Here is a 14,506-nt window from a genome sequence, read left to right on the forward strand (position 1 = left end):
GGACACGAGTCGTCACCTGTACGTGTTCACCATGAACTGGTGTAGTGGACACGAGTCGGTCACCTGTACATGTTCACCATGAACTGGTGTAGTGGACACGAGTCGGTCACCTGTACGTGTTCACCATGAACTGGTGTAGTGGACACGAGTCGGTCACCTGTACATGATGACGTGATGACGTAGCCCCCACCTGCGACTTCGACATGTGTGGCCCCTTGGTCTTATGGTCGAGACGTTGTTTACCCCCCCCCCCCCACGGGAGACCCGGGTTCATATCTTATTAGACCTCATTAACACATCAATTACAACATCTGTAACATGTCAGATCGGATAGGCCTTGATGGTTCATATAGGCTAGTCTGTTCAATAACCTGTAATACACCTAAATAACAGCCTTATTCATTATGATAGAAGGTATGATGCAATGTCACTGAGAGCTGCCAGACATCAACCTACCCTGTCTCACTCCCCACTGACACAACCAGGAGAGTTAACAACGGTAGCTCTATGTTAGGAGTGAAACTGAAAGCAAAACGCTCCTGTAATCTGACAAGACAATATACATGTCTGATCTGATAGATATAGTTCATAACAGCTTTATATGCAGTCAGTGACAAGCTGTAAATCATGTCATTATGACAGAATGTTATTAAGCACTGAGAGCAGCCAGATAACACAGACAGTAGACTGCAGGCTAAGAGAAAAGCAACACGATACTGATATCTGAGCAAACAATACAGAATGAGCAAACCACCATACACAGACAGTAGACTGCAGGCTAAGAGAAAAGCAACACGATACTGATATCTGACTAAACAATACAGAATGAGCAAACCACCATGGGTAAACCACCATGGGCAAACCACCATGAGCAAACCACCATGAGCAAACCACCATGGGCAAACCACCATGGGCAAACCACCATGGGCAAACCACCATGGGCAAACCACCATGGGCAAACCACCTCTTGGCCATGTTCTGTTATATTCTCCACCCGGCACAGCCAGAAGAGGACTGGCCACCCCTCATAGCCTGGTTCCTCTCTAGGTTTCTTCCTAGGTTTTGGCCTTTCTAGGGAGTTTTTCCTAGCCACCGTGCTTCTACACCTGCAGTGCTTGCTGTTTGGGGTTTTAGGCTGGGTTTCTGTACAGCACTTTGAGATTTCAGCTGATGTACGAAGGGCTATATAAATAAACTTGATTTGATTTGATGGGCAAACGACCATGGGCAAAACTGATAAGGGAAACGCTACCCACACCTTACATCAATTCAATGTAATATCTCATCTTGGTCTAGAAATATGAGAAACTGAAATGTCCATATTGGTTTAGCTTGATGCTGCAGGCCAGACCAGGTTACTGTGTCTACCATGAACACATTGCTCTACTGTCAACAGTCCCAGTCTTCCCAACAGTCCCAGTCTTCCCAACAGTCCCAGTCTTCCCAACAGTCCCAGTCATCCCAACAGTCCCAGTCATCCCAACAGTCCCAGTCATCCCAACAGTCCCAGTCTTCCCAACAGTCCCAGTCATCCCAACAGTCCCAGTCATCCCAACAGTCCCAGTCATCCCAACAGTCCCAGTCTTCCCAACAGTCCCAGTCTTCCCAACAGTCCCAGTCTTCCCAACAGTCCCAGTCATCCCAACAGTCCCAGTCATCCCAACAGTCCCAGTCATCCCAACAGTCCCAGTCTTCCCAACAGTCCCAGTCATCCCAACAGTCCCAGTCATCCCAACAGTCCCAGTCATCCCAACAGTCCCAGTCATCCCAACAGTCCCAGTCTTCCCAACAGTCCCAGTCTTCCCAACAGTCCCAGTCTTCCCAACAGTCCCAGTCTTCCCAACAGTCCCAGTCATCCCAACAGTCCCAGTCTTCCCAACAGTCCCAGTCTTCCCAACAGTCCCAGTCTTCCCAACAGTCCCAGTCATCCCAACAGTCCCAGTCATCCCAACAGTCCCAGTCTCCCCAACAGTCCCAGTCATCCCAACAGTCCCAGTCTCCCCAACAGTCCCAGTCTTCCCAGTACATTGAATCATGTAGTAGTGACAGACTGACTGACAGGTGAATAACTAACAGCAGAGAAACAGACAGGTGAATAACTAACAGCACAGAGACAGACAGGTGAATAACTAACAGCACAGAGACAGACAGGTGAATAACTAACAGCAGAGAAACAGACAGGTGAATAACTAACAGCAGAGAGACAGACAGGTGAATAACTAACAGCAGAGAAACAGACAGGTGAATAACTAACAGCAGAGAAACAGACAGGTGAATAACTAACAGCAGAGAAACAGACAGGTGAATAACTAACAGCAGAGAAACAGACAGGTGAATAACTAACAGCACAGAGACAGACAGGTGAATAACTAACAGCACAGAGACAGACAGGTGAATAACTAACAGCAGAGAAACAGACAGGTGAATAACTAACAGCAGAGAAACAGACAGGTGAATAACTAACAGCAGAGAAACAGACAGGTGAATAACTAACAGCACAGAGACAGACAGGTGAATAACTAACAGCACAGAGACAGACAGGTGAATAACTAACAGCACAGAGACAGACAGGTGAATAACTAACAGCAGAGAAACAGACAGGTGAATAACTAACAGCACAGAGACAGACAGGTGAATAACTAACAGCACAGAGACAGACAGGTGAATAACTAACAGCACAGAGACAGACAGGTGAATAACTAACAGCAGAGAAACAGACAGGTGAATAACTAACAGCACAGAGACAGCAAATGAGAGAGGGAATCATCATGTCTGACCTGTTCAATCAATTATGTAAATACATTGATCACGTATCAGCTATTAAATATGCACACTACCAGGCATGTTGGGGATGAACTAATAGCCTAGCCTACTTAGTGTAATAGTAGTTTAACACGATATTGTACTTAGCTAGTTCTGTAAGGGCACCCCCTTTAGTATGAAGAGTGAATTATAGAGACCATAGTATGGGTTATTAGGCTACTACGTTCAACAGTGTCAAGCTAGGGACAATAGCTAATGTGCCGTCATCATCATAAAAAGGCTAGATAGCATCCATAAATAAGCACAATATATCAGCCGAGACCTCCGGGTGGACGTGCATTGCTCGTATCGGCCACGTTTCGTGATATTCACGCGAATAATAAGGCATCGCTAGACTCTCATCGATGATTTTAGCGATATATTTGTTGTAAACGAATGTTCGTCGGGTGATCCAGTACATTGTAGCAGGCAGCGGAATTATACATTATATCCAGCCTTGTACGGAAGGGTTAACGTTACCGCGCGTAAATATCTTCCTTTCATTTGAATCGCCTGTTTACTATTTTCTGTTTAGAATAAGTGATCGAAATAGAAAATGATCCGATTCCCAACATTAGTTAGGGTTTGCTGCCCTATATTTGGGGACACTAAACGTACAAAGGACATCACCACAAAAACGAAATGGAGCGAAAAAAGACGCGGCAGACTTCCATTATTATCGGCGAATAGAGTCGTTTCAAATACATGACGTGAAGATGTAACCTTCAAGTAATTTGCACATTTTGTCCAGTAAAAAAATCTAGACAGTCAACAAAGCAACGCTGCAACGTCTATCAATGGGCAAGCCGACTAAACTCAACCGCTCCGTTTAGACGGAGTTGAGCGGCGACTAGTGAGGGCGCAGTTCCGACGTTAAAATACAATGAAGTTGTCAAAAACCAGGGATTTCAGCACCCAAAGAAAAGCATTATCCTGTGTAAATATCGGCTATTCTTTCGGTGCTGAAATCCGTAGTTTAAAGAATATATAAACTCTATTTATGTGACGTTTGAACTCCAGTCCACTCACACTGGTCGCCGCACAACTCCATCATAAATCGTGGAGTTGAGTTTATTCGGCTATCAAAGGGAATTCAAACTGCCTGGCTGGACCGGAGCGGGCTATTGTCAGAGGAGAGTTGGGCTCGTGCTTTTCGAAACGGTTTTACAACGTGACCAAGCAATAAAACAATAAAAGTGACAAATAAAAGACGCTGTTCCGATGTGATTTGAACGGTGGGACATGTGAACATGATGTCGGCGGTCTGTTGTAGACACCAACTGTTCCGTTCTGTCCGACGCTGCTCCGCGACAACAATGCTACTGTAGCCACACGACATACAGCTGGGAAATGATCATGTAAATACAACTAAATCATCCAAACACACAGTTAAATATTAAAATGACTACATTTCTGGGAGAAACATGTTTTTGCGCTAATGTCACAACCGAGTCATGTATATTTAACTCCGCCTTCTTCAAGCGGCCTCGCTCTTGTGCTAATTCAGATGTGGACAGAGTGCAACAAACTGTCAAACGACAAAAACACCCTGCTAAATACAATGCAAACGGACACAAAATCACCCCAATAGGTTGAAACAATTACCTTCCGTGAAACCAGTCCTTGCAGGCGTCACATTCGATCATAAACTGAGTAACGTCGTACGGCAATCTGCAGATGCAATATACTGGTACAGTCGCCATGTTTGATCATTGACAACAACGTCGGATAGGAGGGAGAGACCGGGGCAGCAGCAACTCTCTGCAACAAAATACAAGATGAAAACCTTCCACAAGCACAAGCTAGCCCGTTCCGTTGGACATTAATTGAAATCCCGAAAGCCAACCATCCGCTGATGTTGCATCGAGGTGGTTATCGTGTTGATGATGTAGCGCCGAGGTCGATAACGTTCCTGAGGTGCATCATTGTTTTCCTGCCCCCTGCTCGCTGTACAGTATTGAACCGCTCACAAACCGACTGAAAATCTATTCTCGTTGCATTGTAATATCTGTTACGTCAGCGTGGAAAACCGTCAATTGGTCTTCGCTGGCTCGCATCAGATGAATGAATCTCACGAACAGTGCAGCTGTTTCAGCGGGGATCCCGGGACGTTCCAAATCGTTAAGCGTTATTCGTACGGTTGTCGGTAGAGAAATTGACCGATGTTTACCTGCTCGATCAAATATAGATTGTGTCCGTATCACCGCGGGACATAACGGAGATGAGATGGAGCCAACCGTTATCATGATTATAATGCATCCATATATAACCTAGATTTGTCTTATATCGATCCGTTTTAATTAACATAAATATATTATTTAATCAAAAATAAATATAACCAGCTGTTTATCTCCCTATTTATACTCTGCATGCAAAAAAAAAAAGCTATATCAAAATGTAATTATCAATTTCATAATGTATTACTTTATTAAATAGTGATGGATCAAAATGAAGTAAAAGACCGTGTATTTTCCAGAAGGTGGTATTGACACACTTAAGCCCTTGATCATGACTTTCATGCCACATAAGAGTCACCGGATGAAGGCGTCTTCTGTACTGGGGACTTTTGTTAAGCGCCCCGAAGCTCGGTCTGAACATTAACACGTATCTCTTGCAGTACGGTTTTGAAAGCACAAGAACCTGATCTTTCATATCAGCAAGAAGAAGAAAAAAAATGTTCAATTTATACACGCATTTATAGGGTTAGTGTTTGTGCTTCCATGCGCCCATATCTCCATGTTACAGCGGGTTTACGAAGACAGAAGTTAGACAGACCACCTAATGAACGTTCGCTATCTAGCATGTGTTTAATAACGGAAGGTCGCCAGAAACGCGTCCGCTGCAACTGTGATAAAGCCAGTTAAGACAGCGCAGTAAGTGTATATTTTTCATTTGTGAAATAATTTTAATGTGATATTAAAGTTAGGGGCTTTATGTTTCTAGAATCGTACCGGAATTGATAATCGATTCACGTTGAGATGGACTATTTGACTGTCAGAGTCAGTCTACCTCTGAAAAGAACATACAAGGTCCTTGGACTTTAAGGGATAATGGTAGATCTGGGACTAAGAGACACTATGAGATCAAACAGGGTAGAGACTGAAATTATAATTAGTGGTTTGAAGTGTAATTGACTTTTCCTTAGACCATTACAGATTAATTACACAGTCATCCCGATTGTTTCTCTGACTGAATTAGCGACAGTGGATTGCTGTGAATAGCTACTGTACATTTAAACATTGATACATTGTATTATTATGAATGAATCTGCTACACATGTCCGGGTCAGCAACGACAGAATTACTGTGGTGTATAAAAATGTATATTCTCCATTTTGTTATACTTTGTGAAAAATGTCAAAGATTGGATCACACACAAAAAGAAAAAATAGATATTAGCCACAAAAAAAACTGATATGATGTATTATATGATAATAAAAAAGCAAATTATACTAAAATAATATAATTTTATTAAGCATTGTAAGTTGCATTCAATTGCCTTCAAATACATCACACTCAATCATCAACCAACAGTAGTTCATACTTTAACAACCCATATGAGTTAGGCAGAAAATTCTTGTCAACTTACGTCAAGGTATCCTATATAGCTCTTACATACTCATATCCTATATAGCTCTTGCAGGGGGGGGGCTGGGGGTACACCGTTTCTCTGTTTACTAGAGTGTGAAGAAAAGCTTCAGGAGAATTACATGGAAAAAGTAGTTATTAATGATTCTGGTAACAGAAGTACAATAAGTCTGAGTTAAACACTAAAAGTAAATATCCAAATGTACTTGATGCTAAAGTCTCTCTGAGGGGCAGGCATCGTGCCAACACTTCTCAGCTACATAAAAAGGGGCTTCTTCAAATCAAAGCATTTCATAAACAGTTTTTTTATTTTTTATATGCCTGCGTTTCAAATGGCACCTTTTTCCCTATGCATTGCATTACCTTTGACCAGGGCCCATTAGGGACACGAGTCCCACTGGACCCGTATCACAACTCTCCGTCTCCCTGGCAACAGAGAACAGTAAGAGTCAATATGTTTTTAAAAAAAGGTGACGCTGAATCTCCCAGCATTCCACGGTAGTGCATCACATAGGGAATATAGTTCCATAGTTAAGAGAGATGGGTTACTAATATCAATAGCAGAAAACGGCAACAGAGCACAGTAAGGAGTAGTACATCAGGGTTATTAACAATATTCAAAGTTGGCTAGAATAGATACATGTAGTCCAGTTTGTTGTTGTGGTTGATTAAATCCCAATATCACGATACATTTAAAAAGGTTAGAGTAGATCATTTGATTGGTGACTATAACAGTTATACCAGCCTGGTAACGCTGACTATTAACCTCTGTATTTAGACGAGCCAGCGGCCTCAGTTCTCTATGTCGGGATGGGGGGTGGGGGGGGGGGGGGGGGACAACATGCATCATAACTACGCACCGTTTAAAATGGTGGAACCATGCAGAAAGTTGAGTTGAAACGGATAGCGGTAGTAACTATGTTGGATCGTCAAGGAAACCACATTGTTCGCTGACGGCTGGCGGTTTGACACACATCAGGGTTGATTGGTTGGTTGAAGAACTGTTTAGCATCTTTTTTTGATTTGTTTTTAAATAACTGTTTTATTTCTTGAAATGTTTATTTTTTTTTAAATAATAGCTAAAGTATAACATATAGGCTAGGTAAATAAAGATGCAGGGGTTTTAATCTACTACAGTAATTAATCATTTAAACAACGTCTGCAGATCTGAACACAATAAGGAACCACTGTGATCAGAGCCCTATATATAACCTTGTATATACATATAGGACCTAATGGTATATAACATACAGTGCCTTCAGCAAGTATTCACACCCCTTGACTTTATCCACATTTTGTTTTGTGACCATGTGAGATTAAAATGGATTTAATTGTGATTATTATTTTTTTTTTTGTCAACGATCTACACAAAATACTCTGCAATGTCAAAGTGGAAGAAAAATTCTAAAATTTGTAAAAAATAAATAAAAATTTAAAGTTTAAAAAAATGTATGGAAAAGAAAACACTAATATATTTTGATTAGATATGTATTCAACCCCCTGAGTCAATACATGCTAGAATCACTTTTGGCAGCGATTACAGTCTTTGGCAGTCTTTCTGGGTAAGTCTCTAAGAGCTTTGGACACCTAATATTTGCACATTATTCTTTTTTTAAATTCTTCAAGTTAGGTCAAGTTGGTTGTTGATCATTGCTAGACAGACATTTTTAAGTTTTGCCATAGATTTTCGAGCCGATTTAAATTAAAACTGTAATTAGGCCACTCAGGAACATTCACTGTCTTCTTGGTAAGCAACTGGTAAGCAACTCCAGTTTGGCCTTGTGTTTCAGGTTATTGTCCTGCTGAAAGGTGAATTTGTCTCCCAGTGTCTGTTGGAAAGCAGACAACCAGGTTTTCCTCTAGGATTTTGCCTGTGCTTAGCTCTATTCCGTTTAATTTCATCATAACAAAATCCCTAGTCTCCGACGATGACAAGCATACCCATAACATGATGCAGCCACCACCATCCTTGAAAATATGAAGAGTGATACTCAGTGATGTGTTGGAATTGCCCCAAACTGTTCATTTCTTTGCCATATTTTTCACAGTTTTACTTTAGTGTCTCATTGCAAACAGGATGCATGTTTTGGAATATTCTGTACAGGCTTCCTTCTTTTCACTCTGTCAATTAGGTTAGTATTGTGGAGTAACTACAATGTTGTTGATCCATCCTCAGTTTTCTCCTATCACAGCCATTAAACTCTGTTTTAAAGTCACCATTGGCCTCATGGCGAAATCCCTGAGCGGTTTCCTTCCTCCCTGGCAACTGAGTTAGGAAGGACGCCTGTATCTTTGTAGTGACTGGGTATAAAGTGTAATTAATAACTTCACTATGCTCAAAGGGATATTCAATGTCTCCATTTTCTTTTTACCCATCTACCAATAGGTGCCCTTCTTCGCGATGCATTGAAAAACCTCCTTGGTTTTTGTGGTTGAATATGTGTTTGAAATTCACTGCTCGACTGAGGGATCTTACCAGTGGAGGCTGCTGAGGGGAGGACGGCTCATAATAATGGCTGAAACGGAGCAAATGGAATGGCATCAAACGCATGGAAACCATGGAAACCATATCTTTGATACCATACCAGGTATTTCGCTCCATCCATTACCACGAGCCCGTACCACCAACCTCCTGTTGACCTTATAGATAATTTAATGTGTGGGGTACAGAGATGAGGTAGTCGTTAAAAAAAATAATGAAAAACACTATTATTTCACAGAGTGAATCCATGCAACGTATTCAGACTTGCCATAACAAAGGGGTTGAATACTTATTGACTCAAGACATTTCAGCTTTTCATTTTTAACGAATTTGTAAACACAATTTTTTTTTTTTTAAATAATCCACTTTGACATAATAGGGTAATGTGTGTAGGCCAGAGACAAAACATTTCAATTTAATCTATTTTAAATTCAGGCCGAAACAACAAAATGTGGAAAAAGTCAAGGGATATGAATACTTCCTGAAGGCTGTGTATTTATATATCCTACTGGCTCTGACTGGGATGACTATGGGAGGACTGGGATGACTGGGAGGACTAAGAGGACTGTGTGTATGTACCAAATGGCACCCTATTCTTTATAGTGCACTACTATAGTTCCCATGGTGCCCTAGTAGCAGCCTAAGCAGAGAGCTCCTGTACATTTTGTAAATATTTGTAATAATTAACTGTTTTTATAGCCTTTTTCCCACAAACATTTATGAATTAACTTTTGATTTAGTTTATTATTGTAGTCTGAATAGTTTGAATCCAGCACATTTTCAAGACTGAAGTTGGCGGTTCGTTTTTGGCTAGCTAATGTTAGCTGGCTAGCATGCAATGGTTTGATTCAATTACGCCAACTGTCCGGAGGTTGAGGATGGAGAGAAGCCTGAATACAGAGGTGTACAGAGATGACAGATGGCTATGACTGTATGGAGGACTAATGCCCAATTCACATTAACCGTAAGCACTGCTACATTGGGCCTGACGTCATTCATTTGAATGGGGACCGTCCACAACGGCGTGGAATCACAACGCCCACTTGAGGTTACCGGCTCAGTTGCAAGATGGACACCGCATACTTTAAATATTTACAAACTGTGCGTCTTCAGTTCCTCGAAGAACACGACGGGTTTAGTTTTTATGATGGTAATGATGTTTGTTTTTAGGTGGAGGTTGCTAGCTACAGTATAGCCTATCTTTTAGCTAGCTAGCTGCGGTGTAAGCTAGCTTGATTAAACAAGTTGAGGAAAAATGTACTCAACAAAACATGTTTTATTATCAACTGAAACAATATGTTTCCCCTGTCTTGAATGAAAAGGCCATATTTTACAATCTCCCGAAATAAATGCAATCCCTGACGAGACACGAGGCGCTCCCATCTAGTCTTGCATTGTGAAACCCTCCCTATTTACTCCGTCCTGTAGCGGAACGAAATAAAGTATGGCGTAATGAAACATGTCACGATGTAAACCAGGGCACAAATTGTAAAGCTACTCCTGGATGACTATTGAAGTGTGGTGTGCTTTCTGGCACCTCGTGACTGCCGTAGCATCACCCAAGTGGGTGCTGTTTTTTTGTAGCTAGCTAGTCCAGTGGCTAGTACGGAACTCTAACTTAATTTGACTGAGTCCTACGACCACCCTCCGTTGACCTCACTCAAGCCCATGAACTTTCTCAACATTCAGTCTCTTGACCATCATGATGATTGATGTGTTTTGTTGTTTCTCTACAGCACTAACATTTCTGTATGTAATGAATAGCTATTAAAGTCGAATCGATTAGTATTACTTACAATCTATAGTTGCCATGGCGGCCTAGTGGCAGCCTAGGCAGAGAGCTCATGGAAATTCTGTACACGTTTTATGTAAATATATATTAATTTTTTTACAAACGTTTAGTTTTTTTTAATAGCTACATGAGTGCAGATCAAGTTTTGATATCATTAATTGTATTACTTCCCATAAATGTATTAAAATGCTAGCTGGTGTTTTATTCAGATTAAACCTACTGGCTTTGAGTTGTTTTCCCAACTAGCTCTCAGTCTCATTGTTCCAAACATCGAATTTGGAAGCGTTTAAGGTTAACTTTCGGCATTAACTCCGAATGGAAAGGGTAAAGGTTTGGGGCTTAAAACTAACATAACAACAACAACTTTAGATCGCTGGATTCGAACACTTTGAATCAAGTTTATGCCCATTCACCATCCCCGTCCACAACGCTCGAGCAAAACCGAAACCTACTTGAAGGTAACGGCGCTCACTGTTGCCCCTAGTGGTCAGTTTCCATGTCATCTCTCGACGTCCTCAGACATAGATGGACGTCACATACGGACTTGTATCAAGGGTGACATGGCTGGTTTTCCACCAACGGTGACCCAAGAGGAGGACTGTGGGCTATGCACGCCGAGTTGTCAGTGGGACGGCTTGTGGGCTGTACTCTTGAGGGAAGACTTCATCGCAGAGCCCCGATACAGAGGAAGAAGCTGCAGATTACAGGGACGCCTTGATGACATGGAACTCCCTGCCTGCCCTTGGACATGATGACCAGAACAACCACCACCTCCTCTGACCAGTCATCACCGCCTCCACTGACCAGTCATCACCGCCTCCACTGACCAGTCATCACCGCCTCCACTGACCAGTCATCACCGCCTCCACTGACCAGTCATCACCGCCTCCTCTGACCAGTCATCACCGCCTCCTCTGACCAGTCATCACCGCCTCCTCTGACCAGTCATCACCGCCTCCTCTGACCAGTCATCACCACCTCCACTGACCAGTCATCACCACTGACCAGTCATCACCACTGACCAGTCATCACCACTGACCAGTCATCACCACTGACCAGTCATCACCGCCTCCTCTGACCAGTCATCACCGCCTCCTCTGACCAGTCATCACCGCCTCCTCTGACCAGTCATCACCGCCTCCACTGACCAGTCATCACCACTGACCAGTCATCACCACTGACCAGTCATCACCACTGACCAGTCATCACCGCCTCCTCTGACCAGTCATCACCGCCTCCTCTGACCAGTCATCACCGCCTCCTCTGACCAGTCATCACCGCCTCCTCTGACCAGTCATCACCGCCTCCTCTGACCAGTCATCACCGCCTCCTCTGACCAGTCATCACCGCCTCCTCTGACCAGTCATCACCGCCTCCACTGACCAGTCATCACCGCCTCCACTGACCAGTCATCACCGCCTCCACTGACCAGTCATCACCGCCTCCACTGACCAGTCATCACCGCCTCCTCTGACCAGTCATCACCGCCTCCTCTGACCAGTCATCACCGCCTCCTCTGACCAGTCATCACCGCCTCCTCTGACCAGTCATCACCGCCACCTCTGACCAGTCATCACCGCCTCCTCTGACCAGTCATCACCGCCTCCTCTGACCAGTCATCACCGCCTCCTCTGACCAGTCATCACCGCCTCCTCTGACCAGTCATCACCGCCTCCTCTGACCAGTCATCACCGCCTCCTCTGACCAGTCATCACCGCCTCCTCTGACCAGTCATCACCGCCTCCTCTGACCAGTCATCACCGCCTCCTCTGACCAGTCATCACCGCCTCCTCTGACCAGTCATCACCGCCTCCTCTGACCAGTCATCACCGCCTCCTCTGACCAGTCATCACCGCCTCCTCTGACCAGTCATCACCACCTCCTCTGACCAGTCATCACCACCTCCTCTGACCAGTCATCACCACCTCCTCTGACCAGTCATCACCACCTCCTCTGACCAGTCATCACCACCTCCTCTGACCAGTCATCACCACCTCCTCTGACCAGTCATCACCACCTCCTCTGACCAGTCATCACCACCTCCTCTGACCAGTCATCACCACCTCCTCTGACCAGTCATCACCACCTCCTCTGACCAGTCATCACCACCTCCTCTGACCAGTCATCACCACCTCCTCTGACCAGTCATCACCACCTCCTCTGACCAGTCATCACCACCTCCTCTGACCATCTACCGTACAGCTATGAACATACAGATTCTCACGACCATCTGCTGGAAGCTTCAAGAAGAACTCAGACTTGATCGAAGTTAAATAATAATAAATAAAACACACTAATTTAGCTGATCTAATCAGACTGATTTAGCTAGTAGCTACTATTGTAACCTAGTTTTATTTTTTTAAATTACTTGTTATATTTATTTAAAAAGGGGACCAAAATGGAAATACGTTTTCATGATTTTTTAAATGCATTATCCACGTGTGGTTGTGTTTTTAAATGATCCAATAAATCAATTTTCATATATCCATGTCAAAAGTAGTGCACTATATACGGACTAGGGTGCCATTTGGGAAGAATTCCGTGACTCCATCTGCTTCTCTGTTGTTAAAACTCTCAAAACGTTATTTACTGTGACAACAAAGTTACAATGGCAAATATATGGTGCCAAGTATATACTGGAGGAGCATCTTAACCTATAAGGAACTAAAAGGAGACAAAAGCGTTGTAGTTTCGGCTTCAGTATTATCTTAAGAATAAGGGTAAAAGGACCGTTCTCTTTTACCAGTCTGAGACTGGCATCCTATTCCCTACATAGTGCACTACTTTTGACCAGAGTCCAATTGTCAACCCTAATGGGTCCTGGTCAAAGGAAGTGCACTATATAGGGAATAGGATGTCACATTTGGGACACAAATCATGGTCGTATCACGGTCGTATCATGTCGATATCAGCGGGGAGAGAGTGGAGTGGACTGACTGGCCCAGTCCTCTATAGCTAATAGTATTTATTCTGTTTAGTACTGGTCTGCTCAGGTCTCTTGTTAAAAAAGGAGAAATTATCCTCATTCTGGGTTTTTTAATCCGGTTGACATCATCGAAAAAGGGGGTCTGAATTTCATTTTCTCATGTTCTCTACAGAGGGGAAAAGATAAATGTATTCCAAATGGCACCTTATTGCCATGTAGTGCACTACTTTCGACCAGAGGCCTATGGGAAGTATAACCCTGGGGGGGCCCTCTGGTCAAAACTACTGGACTATATAGGGAGCTGTTTGGAATGCGTACAATATGGAACAGCGACTGTAGGCTTCCTTACATCCTCTCACTCGTTCTTCACCCTCTCTACAAAAACATCGTTTCTTTTTTACTCTTCTGTTTGTAAGACAGAGGCGGCTGCGCTCAGAGGTTCTGCTGCGTCTCTGAGACAGGCGCCGTCTGTGTTTAGTGCATTTAGGCGGGGGTTAGTATTGCACATCTTGGAGTCGCTGCTAAAGGCACTTTCTGGTTGGATATTCACAGCCCTGCTTTCTCTCACCTCCATGACCTGACCTTTCAGCTGCTCTACCTCACTCTCCTCCACTTCCCCCTCCTCCCTCCTCTCCTCCTCCCTCTCCTCCAGTCCCTCCTCCCTCCTCTCCTCCAGTCCCCCCTCCTCTCTCTGCTCCAGTCCGTTCTCTGTAGTGGACCCGTCGGAAGACAGCATAACGGGAGATTTCTCCTTCTCCTCAGTCTGCAACTTCTTCCTCTCCTTCACCTCACTGGCTAAGGAGTAGGTAGGCTTACTCTGGTGGGGAAAGAGAGAAGGGAGGGACAGAGAGAATGAGAGGGAAAGAGAGAATGAGAGGGAGAGAGAGAATGAGAGGGAGAGAGAGAATGAGAGGGAG

General features: G+C 43.6%; 2 protein-coding genes across 4 annotated transcripts in view; both read right to left on the reverse strand.

Moving 5' to 3' along the window:
- Positions 1–4,970, reverse strand: part of LOC139536436 (lysine-specific demethylase phf2-like) — a 169,642-nt gene extending 164,672 nt beyond the window's left edge. Inside the window, exon 1 of one of the 3 annotated variants that reach the window (XM_071336971.1) lies at positions 4,408–4,970. In XM_071336971.1, the coding sequence (XP_071193072.1) occupies positions 4,408–4,505 (98 nt within the window). In that variant the 5' untranslated portion in view covers positions 4,506–4,970. The remainder of the gene's footprint in view (positions 1–4,407) is intronic. The other 2 variants (XM_071336970.1, XM_071336972.1) reach the window with 2 other exon arrangements.
- Positions 4,971–6,254: 1,284 nt separating this feature from the next.
- Positions 6,255–14,506, reverse strand: part of LOC139536435 (constitutive coactivator of PPAR-gamma-like protein 1 homolog) — a 113,895-nt gene continuing 105,643 nt past the window's right edge. The window contains exon 17 of the mRNA XM_071336969.1: positions 6,255–14,406. Within this exon, the coding sequence (XP_071193070.1) occupies positions 13,987–14,406 (420 nt within the window). The 3' untranslated portion in view covers positions 6,255–13,986. The remainder of the gene's footprint in view (positions 14,407–14,506) is intronic.

This window comes from Salvelinus alpinus, chromosome 12 (genome assembly GCF_045679555.1).
Source record: "Salvelinus alpinus chromosome 12, SLU_Salpinus.1, whole genome shotgun sequence".
In the NCBI taxonomy this organism is placed as follows: domain Eukaryota; kingdom Metazoa; phylum Chordata; class Actinopteri; order Salmoniformes; family Salmonidae; genus Salvelinus; species Salvelinus alpinus.